The sequence below is a fragment of the Elephantulus edwardii genome, unplaced genomic scaffold, assembly GCF_000299155.1.
Source record: "Elephantulus edwardii isolate Elephantulus edwardi_28Jun2011 unplaced genomic scaffold, EleEdw1.0 scaffold00226, whole genome shotgun sequence".
Classification (NCBI taxonomy): domain Eukaryota; kingdom Metazoa; phylum Chordata; class Mammalia; order Macroscelidea; family Macroscelididae; genus Elephantulus; species Elephantulus edwardii.
In genome coordinates, this window is record NW_006399976.1 from 244,265 (window position 1) to 260,931 (window position 16,667).

The 16,667-nt window shown below is 50.8% G+C and overlaps 1 protein-coding gene across 1 annotated transcript in view; it reads left to right on the forward strand.

Moving 5' to 3' along the window:
* Nucleotides 1–5,064: 5,064 nt before the first annotated feature.
* Nucleotides 5,065–16,667, forward strand: part of JAK3 (Janus kinase 3) — a 22,063-nt gene continuing 10,460 nt past the window's right edge. Inside the window, exons 1-20 of the mRNA XM_006898310.1 lie at nucleotides 5,065–5,248; nucleotides 5,865–5,988; nucleotides 6,314–6,425; nucleotides 7,009–7,154; nucleotides 7,480–7,774; nucleotides 8,541–8,663; nucleotides 8,787–8,944; nucleotides 9,608–9,719; nucleotides 10,048–10,234; nucleotides 11,346–11,473; nucleotides 11,709–11,840; nucleotides 12,370–12,454; nucleotides 13,546–13,673; nucleotides 14,203–14,335; nucleotides 14,415–14,566; nucleotides 14,667–14,817; nucleotides 15,075–15,214; nucleotides 15,325–15,514; nucleotides 15,872–15,996; nucleotides 16,219–16,391. Coding sequence (XP_006898372.1) covers nucleotides 5,065–5,248; nucleotides 5,865–5,988; nucleotides 6,314–6,425; nucleotides 7,009–7,154; nucleotides 7,480–7,774; nucleotides 8,541–8,663; nucleotides 8,787–8,944; nucleotides 9,608–9,719; nucleotides 10,048–10,234; nucleotides 11,346–11,473; nucleotides 11,709–11,840; nucleotides 12,370–12,454; nucleotides 13,546–13,673; nucleotides 14,203–14,335; nucleotides 14,415–14,566; nucleotides 14,667–14,817; nucleotides 15,075–15,214; nucleotides 15,325–15,514; nucleotides 15,872–15,996; nucleotides 16,219–16,391 — 2,978 coding nt within the window. The remainder of the gene's footprint in view (nucleotides 5,249–5,864; nucleotides 5,989–6,313; nucleotides 6,426–7,008; nucleotides 7,155–7,479; nucleotides 7,775–8,540; nucleotides 8,664–8,786; nucleotides 8,945–9,607; nucleotides 9,720–10,047; nucleotides 10,235–11,345; nucleotides 11,474–11,708; nucleotides 11,841–12,369; nucleotides 12,455–13,545; nucleotides 13,674–14,202; nucleotides 14,336–14,414; nucleotides 14,567–14,666; nucleotides 14,818–15,074; nucleotides 15,215–15,324; nucleotides 15,515–15,871; nucleotides 15,997–16,218; nucleotides 16,392–16,667) is intronic.

A 16,667-nucleotide genomic window follows, 5' to 3' on the forward strand; every position in this document is an offset into this window, starting at 1 on the left:
TTGTTTCCAGCTCTCTGCTATTGTAAACAAAGCAGCAATAAACATGGGTGTGCATATATTTGCTTGGGTGGCAGTTATGATTTCTTTGGGATATATTCCCAGTAGTGGAATTGCTCTGTCAAATGGTATTTCCATTTGCATCTTTTTGAGAAAGTGCCAAACCACCTTCCAGAGAAGTTGCACCATTTTATACTCCCACCAACAGTGAATAAGGGTTCCAGTTTTTCCACAACCTCACCAGCATTTGTTGTTTGCTTTTCTGTTAAATTTTGCTATTCTTACTGGGATGAGATGATATCTCATAGTTGTTTATATTTTTTTAAAAAATTGAGATTGGAGAAAAAGTTTACTGCATAGATTGGTATTACATTCAGCCATTCATACACATTTTGGTTTTTTTACAGTGGTCACAATCCCCATAATAGATACCACTTCCTCCTTGTGGTTCCTGTTTCCATTCATCCTCCCATCACATCCCTTCCTGCTGTCTGGGTTTTGTCTCTAGGCACATGCTGACCTTGAACAGTTCATTGTTTCAAGGACTAAGCACTTCCCTTGTGTTACTGCTCATGTTACTGTCGTTGTGTGCTGTGGAATTGGAGCCAACCTGTGCTGACCCTCAAACAGATTTTCAGAGACAGTTAGTCACATGGAAGGGGATTGCTCATCCTCCTCTCAAGGAACAGAGGATGAATTTGAACTGTGTGGCTTTGGGATTGCAGTTCAGCTTCTTACCACTAGGCCACCAGAGTTACCTGCAGTTCACTTTATAAGCCAGTCTGTTGTTTGCTTGAAGCCTATGTCATTAGAGTCAATCCTACATTCAAAGGGTACTAAAGACCCTCAACCATGTAGCTTGATTGACACAGTGACTGCAGCAAAGAGCTCAAGTGTGTCAGAGACTGTGAGGATGGCACAGGATAGGAAAGGGTTCAGATCTGTTGCTCATAGGGTGCCTATGCGTTGTACTTGACACCCTGGCACCTAACAACAACAACAAAAGCCATAGCCTTGGGAGTTTCACCAGGCTCTGTCAGACCAATAAGGTTGGCTATTTTATGATTCTTTTTGATTTGGTCTATAACTTTCTCTCTCACCCTAAGGACCTCCTGTTGTGACCCTTTGTAGAGCAGTCAGCAGTGGTAGCTGGGCAGCAGCTAGTTCATCTGGTCTCAGTCATGGAGGCTGAGGTTCATGAGCTCCATTATTACTGTGGACTGACTGCTTCCACGTGGCTGTGATTTCCTTCAATCTTCTTTACCCAGGACAGGAGAATCTAATAGTTGTATGTTAGATAACTACTTGCAAGGGTTTTGTTCTGTTTTGGCGAGAAAAATTTGTATTTAGAATTAGCCAGCTGGACTCAATTTAGATGATTCCAATTTTGTTGGCAATGTCCAAAGCATCATAGTCAGGAGTAAGTTGAACACTGGCCTTCTTCTCTCCATCAGGCCTGATCAAGGTGTTGACCTTGGCCACATCAATGTCAGAGCTTCTTTTTTTTAAATGTAATTATTTTGTGTGTGTGTGTGTGTGTGTACCATCAAATTGGATCTGACTGGTGCAGGAGGAGTTTGCCCTTCCTTCTCCAGCAGACCATCTGGTGGATTTAAACCGCTCACCTATGAGGAATCAATGTCAGTTTCTTTACAGCTTGTTTAACACATTGCCGCACACTTTTTAAATTGACAGTCGTGCTTAGAAACACATTTGCTGTCATTTGCCTCAACATGTTAATTTGGTGCTTGTTGGCCTTGACATCCACAATGAACACAAGTGTGTTGTTATCTTCTGTCTTCTTCCTGGCTGACTCAGTGGTCAGGAGAAACTTGATGATGGCATAGTGGTCAAGCTTGTTTCTCCTGGGGCCGCTCTTCCGGGGGTATTTGGGCCACCTTTGGAGTCTCAGCGTCTTAGGCTGCCGTAAAGTTGGTGACATGCAGATCTTCTTTTTTTTTTTTTTTTTGGCTGTGGACGCCCTTCAGGACGCCTTCTTGGCCTTTAATACCTTTGCTTTGGTTTTAGTTTTGGGAGGGGCTGCTGGGGCTTCTTTCTCCACTTTCAGCGCCATCTTCGTAGAAAGGCTACTTGCAAGTTTTTAAGACCCTCGTTGCTATTTACTAAAGTAGGATGTAGATATATCTTTGTTATGTTATACCAATTTACCTTGATATCTATCCCCTGATGCAACTTGAAGGCCTGGAACCAACAAGTTATTCCCTATAGGGGCTTTAGGTCCTTCTGTTTCTTACTGTGGAAAAATGAATGCTAAGTTATCTGTGCTCAGACTGGTTAAGATTCCTTTATTATTATTATAATCTTACAACATTGAGGGAGTATCAGAGGACACATTAATGATCCCATTGGTACAAAGTGCAAACAGGTGTGGAACCCATTTGGTTGTTAGAATCAGGATGGTAAATGACCACTGTTGGGGTAACAGAGAGGCTTTAAGGCTCCTGGGGCCAAGACTGTTCTGATCCCTGGTCTGGGCACTGAGGACCTCCTTTCTGGAAAATTCTCCATTCCTCTATGTTCTCTTTCCAATTGTGGTTCCCAGGGTCCTTCCTAGCAGATTTAGCTGGAAATTGTCAAAGGCTGCCTGAGCGCATAGGGAGCTCTCTCTGGTGGCTTAGTGGTAGGGAGTTGTGCTACCAACCCAAAGGCAGGTAATTCGAATCCACCAGCTGCTCCAAGATGGACAATCTCCTCTTATGCAATTTACAGCCTCTGAAATTCTGTTGGAGGATCAGCTATGAGTAAATTCCAACTCAATGGCAAAGGGAGGAGGAGATGCTGGCACCTGATCCAGGATGACAGGAGTTAGTGCTTTTTAACAGCTGACACCTTGGGACCAGGCTGGGATTAACAAACTACCTTATGGGGACATGAGGAGTCAGCCAATTGCTCAGCCAAGGAAGCTGGGGCCCAGAGAGTGGAGTCACATGAAAGGGATATGGTGGAGTGTTTGTTACTGGCCTTTAAGTGACTTTCTAGTGGCAAGAAGCTGCACTGCAATCCCAGAGGTGTGCGGTTCAAATCCACCAGATGCTTTGCTGGAGAAGGAAGGATAATCTCCTCCTGTACCAGTCAGGTCCGTTTTGAAGGTACACACACACACACACACACACACACGAATAAAATAAAATTAAATTTTAAAAAAATTAAGTGACCTTCAACTCAAGGTGTTCCCGGGCACCAGGGCAAAGCATTGCCTGGTCCTGTATTAGCCCGTGATCATTGATGGTTCGAACCCATTGCTGCAGCCATTGTATTAATTCATCTCATGGAGGGTCTCCCTCCTTTCCTCCAACCTCAGCTTTACCATGTTGTCCTTTTCTCTTGATTGGTCCATTTTAAAGGTGGACTCAGAGATTTGAACTTGGAGCTTGAGGATATCATCTGCCCTCAGGGCTGAGTGGAGGTTGTTGTTATGTGCCATCAAGTTGCTTTCAGCTAACTCACAGTGACCCTATGCACAACAGCTCTGACCCCTCTCTGTCCTAGGCCAACTTCATTGTCTCTGACACACCTAACCCCCATTACCCCAGTCACGGACTCAATCCATCAAATCAAGGGTCTTCCACTCTTGTGCTGTTCTTCCACCCTTCCAAGCATAATATTTCTCTCCAAGAACTGATCCCTTCTTGCAACATGTCCAAAGTATGCCAGATGAAGCTTCAGAATCCTTGCCTCCAAGGAGCAGCCTGATTTCACCCTCTCCAGAACAAACCTGTTTGGTCTCCTAGCAGTCCATGGTATATTCAATACTCTTCTTCAGCAACACAATTCAAAGGTATCAGTTCTTCTTCTGTCATCCTTAGTCATTGTCCAGATTTCTGATTCATAGCAAGAAGACCATGGCCTGGATCAGGCACACCTTAATCTCTAGAATGACACCATTGCTCTCCAGTACTCAGGAGACGTCCTTGACAGCAGATTTTCCCAATGTAATTCATCTTTTGATTCTCCTGGCTGATGGTACCAATAGTACCATGAATGTCACCTCCTAGGGTCTTGTTGGCACCCTGGTGACATAGTGACTAAGTGCTTGATTATTAAGGGAAAGCTTGGTGGTTCAAACTCACTTGCAGAAGAAATTCTTCAAATTTTTCTTCTGCAAAAGAAAGACGTGGCAGTCTGCTTCAGTAAAGATTATAGTCTTGGAAACTCCATGGGACGGCTCCAGTTTGTCCTAAGGAGTTACTATGAGTTGGAATCAACCCAACTACAAAGGGTTTGATTTGGGGGATCTTGTTGTAGAATATAAATTTTTACCCACATTTTCTTTGGAGCATCTTGCTGGCCAATTCTAATGGATCTGCCTTTCCCATTTGCTCTCTGGACTTGAAGCTCAAGCCCATCACCCTGGTTAACAAGGCCCTGAGCTCTGGGGCTCCTCCTGAGAGAGTTAGAGGTTAAGTGTGTTGGGGGATACGAGGAAGGGAATGGTTTCCTCTTGTGTCCACCCTGGTGGACTTTTGGCCATAGAAGACTGAGGGGAGGGGAAAGATGACTGGAGGGGTAAAAGGAGGGTGGGATAATGAACGAGACAAAGATAGAGATAATTAGACAGACACGGTGAAGAAATACAACAACTATCTGCTTCCTTGGTGGGCAAATCTTCACATTTGTAATTGATTGTGCATGTCTGTCAGGGGGCACAGGGTGGGCTGGGGTGACTGAAAGCTGTGAATTGATTGGTGATGGCTGGCTCCAGCCCTGAGAAGTGCAGTGGTGTGAATTTATAGAAAGCTGAGCTGAATGCTCTGTAACTCCTAGCTCAGCCCTGACATGGGTGTGTCTCTTGCACACTCAGCCCTGTCTCCCTCTTTTTCTGTCTCTTTCCATTTCCTTCTTTTCTGTTTGTGTCTCTTTCCCATTCTCCTCTACAGCCATCCATCCACCTTGGCTCCATCCTTATCTGTATTCTGTAGCATCTCTGCTCATTTTATTCATCCTCACCTGCCAAGAAGTTCCGTTCTGCTTGCCTGTGGATGAGTTGAGGACACCTGCCTGAGACTGAAGGGCCATCTCTCCCTGTGTCTCAGACAGGCTGCACTTATGGCCCCTCCAAGTGAGGAGACCCCCCTGATCTCTCAGCGCTCCTGCAGCCTCTCATCCTCAGAGGCTGGTACCCTGCATGTCCTGCTTCCCCCGAGGGGCCCGGGGCCCCCTGAGAGACTCTCCTTTTCCTTTGGGGATCACTCGGCGGAGGAACTGTGTGTACGGGCTGCTAAGGCCAGTGGTAAGTGGGTTATTCCAGAGGAAAGGCCAAGGATATGGGGAGAGGGTGATGAGAAACCGCCTGTGGCAGATTGGAGCTGGGGTTTTGAGGGATAAGTAGTAGTTTGATAATAGAGGAAGAAGAGTCATGGTGGCACAGTGTTCAGAGGTTCTGATCGGCCAGCAGCTCCTCAGAAGAAAGATGTGGCAGTCAGCTTCTGTAAAGGTTCATAGCCTTGGGAACTCTAGACAGTTGATCCCATCAGAAATGACTTGCAGCAATGAATTAGGTTTCAAAGGACGACATACAGGCTGGGAAATTAAGGCAGAATGACTGGCATATACAAAATCCAAGAAGTGTGATGGCATAAGAAGGTAACAGGTGGTCATCCTGAGAAAAGTATAGAAAGGAAGTGGGTTGCCTGGGAAGAGAGGCACGGAGCCTTGAAAAACAGTAAGTGGCTTCTCTCTTGAGGGCAATAGGGAGCCTTGGGGTATGTGTAAACAAGATTGGGACATGGTGTCAGAGCTGAAGGTGAGGAAGATACTGTAGAGTTGGGGGAGGGGGAGACACTGGCAGCCATGCAGGGGGACAGGTGGACATGCAGAGAAGGGAGCTGACGGGACTGTCCCCACAGGAATCCTGCCAGTGTACCATTCCCTCTTTGCCTTGGCCACCGAGGACCTGTCCTGCTGGTTCCCCCCAAGCCACGTGTTCTCTGTGGAGGATGGGAGCACTCACATCCTGGTCTACAGGCTCCGGTAGGAAAGCCCCTCCCCGCAGGCTCTGTCTAGAATGTTACCCTGACCAGAAGCCTTTTTCTGAGGACTAAGGAAATGGACATTTAACATGATCAAGAGTGTATGGTCTTCCTATGCCTCCTGGTGCCTCTAAGGGTGGGTGAGTGTGGTCATTGCTTATGTCACAGAGGAGGAAACTGAGACCAAAGAGCGGTGGACATTTTCCCAAAATCACACAGAAAGTCAGCTGTACAGCCTAGGCCCTGGAAGGCCAGCACTCCCACCACACCCCCCAGCGTGGAGGCCAGGATGCCTACAATCCACCCTAGGCTCTCTTTTCCTTCAGCTTTTACTTCCCCAACTGGTTTGGCCTGGAGAAATGCCACCGCTTTGGGCTCCGCAAGGACTTGGCCAGTGCCATCCTCGACCTGCCGGTAGTGGAGCACCTCTTTGCCCAGGTGAGAGTTCGGAGCGCTTTGACCCAGGGTCAGGGAGAAGCAGAGCCACAAACCGGCTTGTGGGTGGGGAATCTCTGCTGATCCTCTCTGTGACAGTTTAAGATTGGGGCTTAGCTGGGGATTGGGTGAATTAACTCTTGGTTGGGGGTCAGTCCTGGGGTGGGAGGGTTCATGGTTGGGTGGTATCAGTTTACTTTTCCTGTGGCAGCCTAGGGTTGATGATTAGCCTTGGGTTTCGGGTCAGCCCTGGCTTTGGGGTTCAGATTAGGATCAGCAGAGTCATACCAGGGTCTGTAGCTGGACAGCCTTGGCTGAACTTCCCCCTGGAAGCCTAGGGCTCAGGATCAGCCCAGAGTTTCAGGTTAACACTTGAGTGGAGGAGCCAGCATGGCCACATCAGCATTCCTCAGCCCTCCTTATGACAACCTAGGGTTGGGGGCCGGCCCTCAACTGGAAGTTAGCAGGTGAACACCAGCGCTAATTGTTGGGTGGCCTCAGCTGACCCTCCCCATGGCAGCCTAGAAATAGGGGTCAACAGAGCACACCAGGGCTTCAGCTGACCCTCTCTGTGTCTGGCACTCAGCACCGCAGCGACCTGGTGAATGGTCACCTCCGGGTGGGGCTGGACCTCAAGGAGCAGGGCGAGTGCCTCAGCCTGGCTGTGCTGGACCTGACTCGCATGGCGCTTGAGCGGGCCCAGCAACCGGAGGATCTGCTGAAGACCATCAGGTGAGGGCTCAGGAAGGTGCAGGTCCACTCTGGACTTCACCAGGGGCTCCATGGGTCTTGACACCCCAAAGCCTGCCCGGTCCAAGGCCCGCCCCTACCCTCCACCCCCAAAGGGGAGTGCCTGGGCTGAGGCTTTGCCTCCTAAAGTGAAGAATGTGTATCCTCCGTCCATCCCAGGGTCCATACCCCTGAGGCTGAGCCCCACTCCTATAACTGAGAGTGTCGTTTCGGGCGCCTGGTTTCCCTCAGTGAGCCCTCCCATGGGGACTCCTCAGTTATGAAACTGAATGTCCATCCCCACACACCGAGGCCTTCTCCCCCGCAGCTACAAGGCCTGCCTGCCGCCCAGCCTGCGCAACTTCATCCAGGGCCTCAGCTTTGTGACCCGGAGGCGCATCCGGAGGACCGTGAGCCTGGCTCTGCGCCGCGTGGCTGCCTGCCAAGCGGACCGGCAATCGCTCATGGTCAAGTACATTATGGACCTGGAGCGGCTGGACCCATCCGGAGCCGTCGAGACCTTCCACGTGGGCCTTCCGGGGGTCCCCGGGGGTCAGGACCAGCAGGGCCTGCTGAGTGTGGCCGCTGGCAGCGGCATCTCCTGGAGCCTGGGCGACCACGAGGTGAGGGCGTGGCCTGCGGGGCGGAGCTAAGTGAGGGGGTGGAGCCGAGTGGAGAGGGAATGAAAACAAGCAGAGAGGACAGAATGTGATTGGGTGGACTGGGCTCTGGAGGGGCGGGCCAAGGTTGGGGGGAGGGGTTTGTGGGAGTGGGCTGGAAAGGGGATGGGGCTAAACTAGGGTGGAGATGGAGACAAGTTGAGTGAGAGGGGCTACGGGTGGGCGGCATTACAGAGATTTATCCTAGAAAGGAATGAATATTAAAGAGGGGCAGGGTTCCCGGCTATACTAATAAAAGGTAGATAGCAGTATTTATTTGGGGTGCAACTAAGCCAGGAAGTGGTTTAGGAAGCCTCATGGGGGCAGGGCTCAGAGGAGGCAGATCTTATAAAAAAAGACCAGCGTCTCGAAAGGGCTTGAAGAGGGGGCTTGGGAGGAAGGGGGCGTAATTTGGGGCAGGAAGGGGATGCTCAGTTGGGGTCTGTGGGATTCAGAAATCGGCGTGGGCGTCAGAAGGGTGGGACTTATGAGGGGGTGGGATATAGAAGAGAGAGGGACACATGGTGGGGACTGGATGGATGAAAGAGGGACCTAGGACTTGTCTGGGTGAGACTGAGAAAGAGGAGGGAGGTGAGAGTGGAAGGGACAGAAGATTAGAAGCGGGGAGGGTCAGAGATGAGGCTGAGAGCGGTAGGAGTGCTTCGCAGGGCTGGGGAGCGTCCAGGTTCCCGAGAGAACTTGAGGGCTAAGCCCTGTCCCTCTTCTCTAGAGTCTGCAGCCCTTCTGTGACTTCCCCGAAATCGTAGACGTCAGTGTCAAGCAGGCCCAGCGCACGGGTCCAGCTGGGGAGCACCGCATGGTCACCATCACCAGGGCGGACAATCAGATCCTGGTGGGTGCCCTGGGCGGCCTTCCCGGGGGGGGGTGGGGGGGGTGGTGGTGGAGGGATGTGTGTCGAGGCCTGGGGACCTTCCCCTTCTATCCACGGTGGGCTCTGACTCTGGTTTCCGAGCAGGAGACCGAGTTCCCCGGGCTCCTGGCCGCCTTGTCCTTCGTGGCGCTCGTGGACGGCTACTTCCGGCTCACCACCGACTCGCGACACTACTTTTGTAAAGAGGTGGCGCCTCCGAGGCTGCTGGAGGAGGTGGCTGAGCATTGCCATGGTCCCATCACGTAAGGACCTTTCCTTCTGCCCAGTGGTCACCTGATTCAGGTCCCTCTCCCAGGCCACAAGAGTCACTCTTCTCGGCAGCTGAGTCTCCTCCACCTCCTAGGCTTGCCTTAGGATCGTTGACCAAGATACCAGGCATTTGGAACAGGCCCAGTGTGTATTTGAATTTCCAGGAGGCTGAGGTCTCTCAACCCCTGACTCAGCGATACTCCCCTCTCTGACTCCCGGGCCCCAGAGCCATTTCTTGGGACGGACAGGGCGACTGGCTTCACCTCTCTTGACTTTTTCAATCTCTTGGCAGAAGCCACGATTTTCCTCTCATTTTATAAAAGAAGACGGCATAGTCTGTAGAGAGTTCACTGCTACCTAAGGCTACCTTAGTAATTTGAATCTTCTAACAGCTCTAAGGAAAAATAAACCATTTCCTCTCATGTGATTTACAGCCTCCAAAAACTAGCTGGAGGGTCAGTTAGGAGTCATTTCCGACTCCATCAGCAATGAACTTGAGGTTTTCATAGATAAGGCAGTTAGATGACGAGGGTCCTGGATGGTCCAGAGGGAAATGGATTTGGACCTCAGACTAGTTTTCTTTCTCAGCCTCTGCCTGTCTCCCTTCATCTCTTTCTTTGATTCCCTCTACCCTCCCATGTCACCTGTCCCCACAGGCTGGATTTTGCCATTGACAAGCTCAAGACAAAGGGCTCACTTCCTGGCTCCTACGTCCTCCGCCGGAGCCCCCAAGACTTTGACAGCTTCCTGCTCACTGTCTGTGTTCAGGTTTGACCATCTCATCTCATTTCTCTATTCTGGGAAGATACTTGACTTAGAATAGAGTCCACCCTGTAGGGGCAAGGAAGGCAAGGAGGGCTTCCTGGAGGAAGAGACCTCTGTGTTAAGATGTGAAAGATGTGTCAAAAACTTTTTTTTAAAAGGAATAAAAAAAATTGTTAAAAATATGTGTTTATAATTGCCCAGTGAACATTCTCAGGGGAGGGAACAGTATATGCTAAGATCTAGAGGTTGAAATTATTTTATGGTGCTTGACGAAGAGGAGTCAAGGAGATGGTGATGCCCACACTCATTCAGGGATTACCTTCCTTTGCAGACACCCCTTGGCCCAGATTACAAAGGTTGCCTCATCCAGCGAGACCCCACTGGAACTGTCTCCCTGGCTGGTGTGGGGCGGCCCCACAGCAGCCTTCGTGAACTCCTGGCAGCCTGCTGGGATGGTGGGCTGCATGTAGATGGAATTGCCCTGAACCTCATCTCCTGCTGCCTCCCTAGACCCAAAGGTGAGGCAGTGCTCTCTTTGAAGCTGAGAAATCTTGGCCCCTCACTTTTGATATTTCTGTGTGGCAAGTGGGCAGAAATTGCAGGTCAAGGTGGTTTGGGGGAAGTGGGGGAAGGAGGATTTAATGGCAAATGGATTGATAAAGCTTCAGGCACAGCTGGATCTAGGTGCAGCTGAATCCTAGAGATGTTACTAGAGCTCAGTCTCTCTCCATCTTTTAGCATTTCTTCTAGGTGAATTTCACACTCAAACATTTTCAACAGTTGTGAAGTGTACTCCAGTCTCCGAGGACTGAGTCCTGGTTGTCACAGAGCCATCTGCTCATTATTGCCCCCTTATGGGGCTCCTTCCCTTGGTACCAGCAATCAGGAAATAAGGAGACATGTTGCACTGGGAAAATCTGCAGTTAGGGTCCTCTCCAAATTACTGAGGAGTAATGATGTCAGTTTGAGTACTAAGGTGCATCTGATTCAGGCCATCATCTTTCAAATCACTTGCTATATATCTGAGAGCTGGAAAATGACTAAGGATGACAGAAAAAGAATTGATGCCTTTGAGCTGTGGTGTTGGAGAAGAGCACTGCATATCCCATGGACAGCCAAAAGAACAAACAGATATGTTTTGGAGAGTGTACAGCCAGAGTGGTCTTTGGAGGCAAGAATGATGAGGCTTTGCCTCACATAATTTGGGTATGTTCTTTGGAGAAAGTCATGATGCTAGGAAGGGTGGAGGATCGGTGAAGGAGAGGAAGACCCTAACCAGGTGATCTGACACAGTGATTGTCACAATGGGCTCTTGTGGGTGTCAGGAGGTGTGAGGATGGCTCAGGATATAACAGGGTTCAGATCTTTTGATTATAGGATCACCATGAGTTGTACTAAACTCAACGGTACCTAACAACACCATTGGGGCTCCTTTCTTCTCTGTCTCACTTCTTGAACTCCCACTAGGGTTTCAAGGGCCACCTTTAAATAAATCATGTATCTATCCCTGAGTTATCAATTCAGAGTTAGCTTCTGGAAGGGACCTTCAAACAAATACAGGCATTAATCCCTTTTTTTCTCACCTTTGATTCTTGCCCCCTCCTCCCCCCAACTGCCTTGTATCCATAGAAAAGTCCAACCTGATTGTGGTCCGGGGAGGCTGCAATCTGCCCACGTCATCCCTTGTTCAGCCCCAATCCCAATGCCAGCTGAGCCAGATGACATTTCACAAGATCCCACCAGACAGCCTGGAGTGGGTAAGGGGTCCTGGGGAGGTGGAGATGGGGTAGGACCTCAAAGTCTGGAGTCTTGAGACCTGAGTCTACACTCTTCTCTGCTGGGTAGCCTCAGGCACATGATTTAGCTGTCCTATGCCTCAGTTTCCCCATGTAAAATGAGATCAGCTCCTGTGCCTTTTTGGGGTGGTCGACTGGCAACTGAGATCCCAAGGCAGCACCTCACAGCCCTCTCCTGTTGCCCCTCTCCCTCCAGCATGAAAACCTGGGCCACGGGTCCTTCACTAAAATTTACCGGGGTTGTCGCCATGAGGCCATCGAGGGAGAAGTCTGGGAGACTGAGGTGCTGCTCAAGGTGATGGATGCCAAGCATAAGAACTATATGGAGGTGAGCGGGAGGGAGATGGTGGGACTTCTGGGTGAGGGTTGAGGGCTCAGAAGAGTTTTAGAAATGTGGGAACTAAAAACAACAGAAGCATAGCCAGGGCATTTCCAAACTCTACAGTATGGAAGAACTGTGGAAGATAGAAGCAGGTGAAAACAGTGTACCTGGGAGAGGGAATAAGCAGTGCAAAGGCCCTGGGGCAGGGCTGAGCCTGCCTGGTTTAAGGAACAGCAAGGAGGCCCAGGAGCTGGAGAAGAGCTAGAGAGGGAAAGAGGGAGGTGTGGGTAGAGATATCTGCAGGGCCTGGATCCTGAATCTCTCACTTCTGTGTGAGAAACTCTAGATAGATTACTGGGGGAACTTCTGTCACTAATAGAAAATAACTTGAGAGTTGTAGGCCCTAATAATAGGTTTCAGGAGCCACGGCCCAAGGAAGAATACTTGAGGCTGGTTTGTAAGCAGCCAAGTTTGGGGGTTCTTCTTTGGAGTGGAAGGACCCACATAGTTTCTCTCTCCACCTACTCTCCCCCAGTCATTTCTGGAAGCAGCAAGCTTGATGAGCCAAGTGTCGTATCAGCATCTCGTCTTGCTGCATGGCGTGTGCATGGCTGGAGACAGTGAGAGACCACCCTGACCTCCCTACCTCCCAGCCCGGGGCCGCCCCTCTCCCTAAACCCTACTAAAACTATATATAGGAACATTAGCAGTACACTTGAGCCTGCCCTGGCTGGAGCCCATGGCCACCAGTGAGTGTCGTCCTGTACCCATTCCTCCATGGGCGGCGGGGGCTCCAGTTCCCACCCCTAGAGGTGTCATAGGTCAGAAGGAACTGAGTTCCAATCTCACCTTTGCAAGGACCTATTCTCCAAGCCTTGGTTTGTTATGAATTCAGCTCAGCTGCTATTTATCACCCCTCAGGATATGTTAGGAAGTGGGGACCCGGCTTAATCAGGGAAAATAGTAGAGGGGACATCAGAGCCTTGAAGATTGTGTAGGAATTCTCCAAGAGGAAGGAGGTGGACATGTCAGTGTAGAATGTGACAGACTGGGGGTGGGAGGTCTGATAAGTGATCAGTGTATGATGGGGGTATCTCAGGGAATTGCCAGTGGTCAGAAGAGGCTGCTGACTCATTCTCAAGGTCAAATCAGGGTGGGAGATGGATTACAGAGGGCCACACATGATGCCCAAAGACTAGGGAGGATGCTAGGACGTGGTCTGAACAGGAACAAGTGCGCTTGGAAGGATGTGAAGGAGATGGTTAGGGGTTAATAAAGCTTTAAAGTGGAAAGGCAAGAATAAACAGGACTTTGCAACATTGAATGAATTTTTTAAAGAGGAAAGTGAACTGGGAGAGGGTAGGGAGGAAAATGTGAAGCAATGAATGAATTTCTTTAAAATCACAAAAAATTAGAGATATAGGTGTGCATGTGTGTGTGTGTATATAAATGGGACTTAAGGAAGGAGAAGAAGAGTTGGGGGGAGAGTCTAGTCCACAAAATGAACTGCAAATGAGGTAAAGAGAGATAACTTGGCAAATATTTCAGAGTGATGGAAGCAGTGAAGCAGATGTGGGTCATTACGCTAGAGATGTTGTTAGAAAGAGCCCGAGTTGAAGTTTGAGAGACCCTCAAGCCTGGGGTGGGGGCAGTGTGTTCTGAACAGAAGTCCAGTCCAGCCTTCCACTCTTTCTCTTCCTGACACCACCAGGCATCATGGTCCAGGAGTTTGTGCACCTGGGGGCACTAGACACATACCTGCGCAAGCGTGGCCACCTGGTGCCAGCCAGCTGGAAGCTGCAGGTGGTCAAGCAGCTGGCCTACGCGCTGAACTATTTAGTAAGTGCTGCTCTGTCTGCTCCATCATCCATTTATAGAAAAATCTTCCTCTAGGTGGAGGGGGCTCTGAAGTATAGATAGGAGTTTGGTAAGAATGAATAAAGCTGAGAGGTGTAACAACACAAGAAAGTTACCCATGGAGCCTGAAGTTGGGGAAAGTAGTGGTAGGGATATTGGAGCTGGGGACTTAAAGATGAAGTAGAATTTCATCACAGGAGAGTGTTAGGCTGAAAGAACAGCCTGGGAAAATACTTTCAGGTTATTCATATCCTGGGACCCCGTATGCAGTTCATTTAGTGGGAAACCAGGACAGGAGGAAAAAGAAGCTCCTGGGAAGAGTGGGCAAGGTCTAAATTGGAAAGATTTAAAATGTACCACATAGGGCCAGACAGGTAATCTAGGAAAGATGCTGGAGCATGATCTGGGCAGTACCAGCTGGGCTTTGAAGGATGTATACGAGTTTCCCATCCAGCAGATTCAGCCATCAAATCCTCTCTGGTATACTCCTATGTCTGTCTGGTCCATGTAGGAGGACAAAGGCCTCACTCATGGCAACGTCTCAGCCCGGAAGGTGCTTCTGGCTCGGGAAGGAGCTGACGGAAGCCCACCCTTCATCAAGCTGAGTGACCCTGGGGTCAGCCCCATGGTGCTAAGCCTGGAGAGTAAGTGTGCGTAGGCAGCAGAGTTCAGGCCTGGTGGGCAAGGAGATGGGGCCCTGAGCATCTCTTCCTTGATCTGCAGTGCTCACCGACAGGATCCCCTGGGTGGCCCCTGAGTGTCTCCAGGAGGCCCGGACACTCGGCTTGGAGGCTGACAAGTGGGGTTTTGGTGCCACAGTCTGGGAGGTGTTCAGCGGGGTCCCCATGCCCATTAGTGCCCTGGATCCTGCCAAGGTCAGAACCCCCTCCCGGCATTGGATGGGTAGATTCAGCAGAAGGTCCTGCCTGGGCAGGTTGGGCACCAGATATAACCAACACTAACTCCCCCCTCCAGAAACTCCAGTTCTATAAGGACCAGCAGGAGCTGCCAGCCCCCAAGTGGACAGAGCTGGCCCTGATGATCCAGCAGTGCATGGCCTATGAGCCGGGTCACAGGCCCTCCTTCCGCGCGGTCATCCGAGACCTCAACAGCCTCATCACTTCAGGTGCCTGCAAAGGGAGCAGGATGGGCAGGGCTAGGAAGGACACACAATGGCCTACATTTAGTCACGCGGCCAGGCTTGGACAATTGCATAGGCAGAGCACTGCTCAAGTGGATTGTCCAAAGGAGCCCTTTAGCTTACAGTGACCCTGCGGTAAAGCACAGAGAGAGTTGGCTGTGTACATAAAGATAACACAGCAGTTAAATCAGGAGCTTTGCTTGGTGGGGGATGCATTGCTCATATATATCCTACCCACACAGATTACGAGCTCCTCTCGGATCCCACGCCTAATGCCTTGGCACCCCGCGATGGGCTGTGGAATGGAGTCCAGTTGTATGTCTGTCAGGACCCCACGATCTTCGAGGAGAGGCACCTCAAGTACATCTCACAGCTGGGCAAGGTGAGGGTGCCTGGATGAGTGGGCGGAGCCTTTCTGGGGAGGGCAGGGCCTCTCCGAGGAGGTGGGGCCAGGACCCACCTTTGCTAGCTGACCCCAGTCTCTTCTCCTAGGGCAACTTTGGCAGCGTGGAGTTGTGCCGCTATGACCCACTGGGCGACAACACAGGCGCTCTGGTGGCTGTGAAACAGCTACAGCACAGCGGGCCAGACCAGCAGAGGGACTTCCAGAGGGAGATTCAGATTCTTAAAGCCCTTCACAGTGACTTCATCGTCAAGTATCGTGGTGTCAGCTATGGCCCTGGTTAGCCATGTCCTGGAATGTGAAACTGAGGTCCTTGAATCCTACGCACTTGATGGACCATCAATAATACATGAGGGGCGGCAGTTTGGAACCCGCTCTGCCCCTCACTAGCTTGGGCAGACTGTTTAACCCCTCTTTACTCCACTAGAAAAAAAAAAATTAGTCGTCATGAGGTCTAGACAAGTCAATGTACGTTGTTGAAGATCCTGATATTAGAAAAAAATTTCGTTGTCCCCATCCCCATTTAACAGGCAGCAACACTGAGGCCTGGAGGGAATCTAGGTCTTATTGTGGAGGGAGATGTGGAGGGGGAGTAGACAGGAAGAACACCCGTGACCCTGCCTTCCCCACCCCCAGGCCGCCAGAGCCTGCGCCTGGTCATGGAGTACCTGCCCAGCGGCTGCTTGCGTGACTACCTGCAGAGGTACCGCACCCGCCTGGACGCAGGCCGCCTGCTTCTGTACGCCTCGCAGATCTGCAAGGTGCGGTGAGGGGTGCGCCCCAGCCGCCTCGGCTTAATCAGGCTGTGCGTGGGTGAACGATTAAGGCTAAGGATAGAAATTTGGGATTGAGGTCGTGCTTGGAGATTCAGATGGAGATTATAACAGGAGTGGATGGCTCAGAGTGGGGTTCTGGGTTGAGATTGAGGTCCCCGGTAAGTCATCCTAGAGTATATCTCTGTGCCCCCATGCTGCTGCCCTCAGGGCATGGAATACCTGGGCCTCTGCCGCTGTGTTCACCGAGACCTGGCGGCCCGCAACATCCTGGTGGAGAACGAGGCGCACGTCAAGATCGCCGACTTCGGCCTCGCCAAGCTGCTGCCGCTCGACAAGGACTATTATGTGGTCCGCGAGCCAGGCCAGAGCCCCATTTTCTGGTAGGTGTCACCCTTGCGCAGCCCCGGGGCTCAACTGACCCTCTTAAACCCCCACCTAGGCCCTGACTCTGCCTCTACGCACCATTCCCACTTACCCGGCTCCTCGCATCACTTCTACAGCCTTGGCCCCGCCCTCACCCTCCTTCCATCTCCTCTACGGCCTTGGCCCCGCCCTCACCCGGCTCCTCCCATCACTTCTACAGCCTTGGCCCCGCCCTCACCCTCCTTCCATCTCCTCTACAGCCTTGGCCCCGCCCTCACCCGGCTTCTCCCATC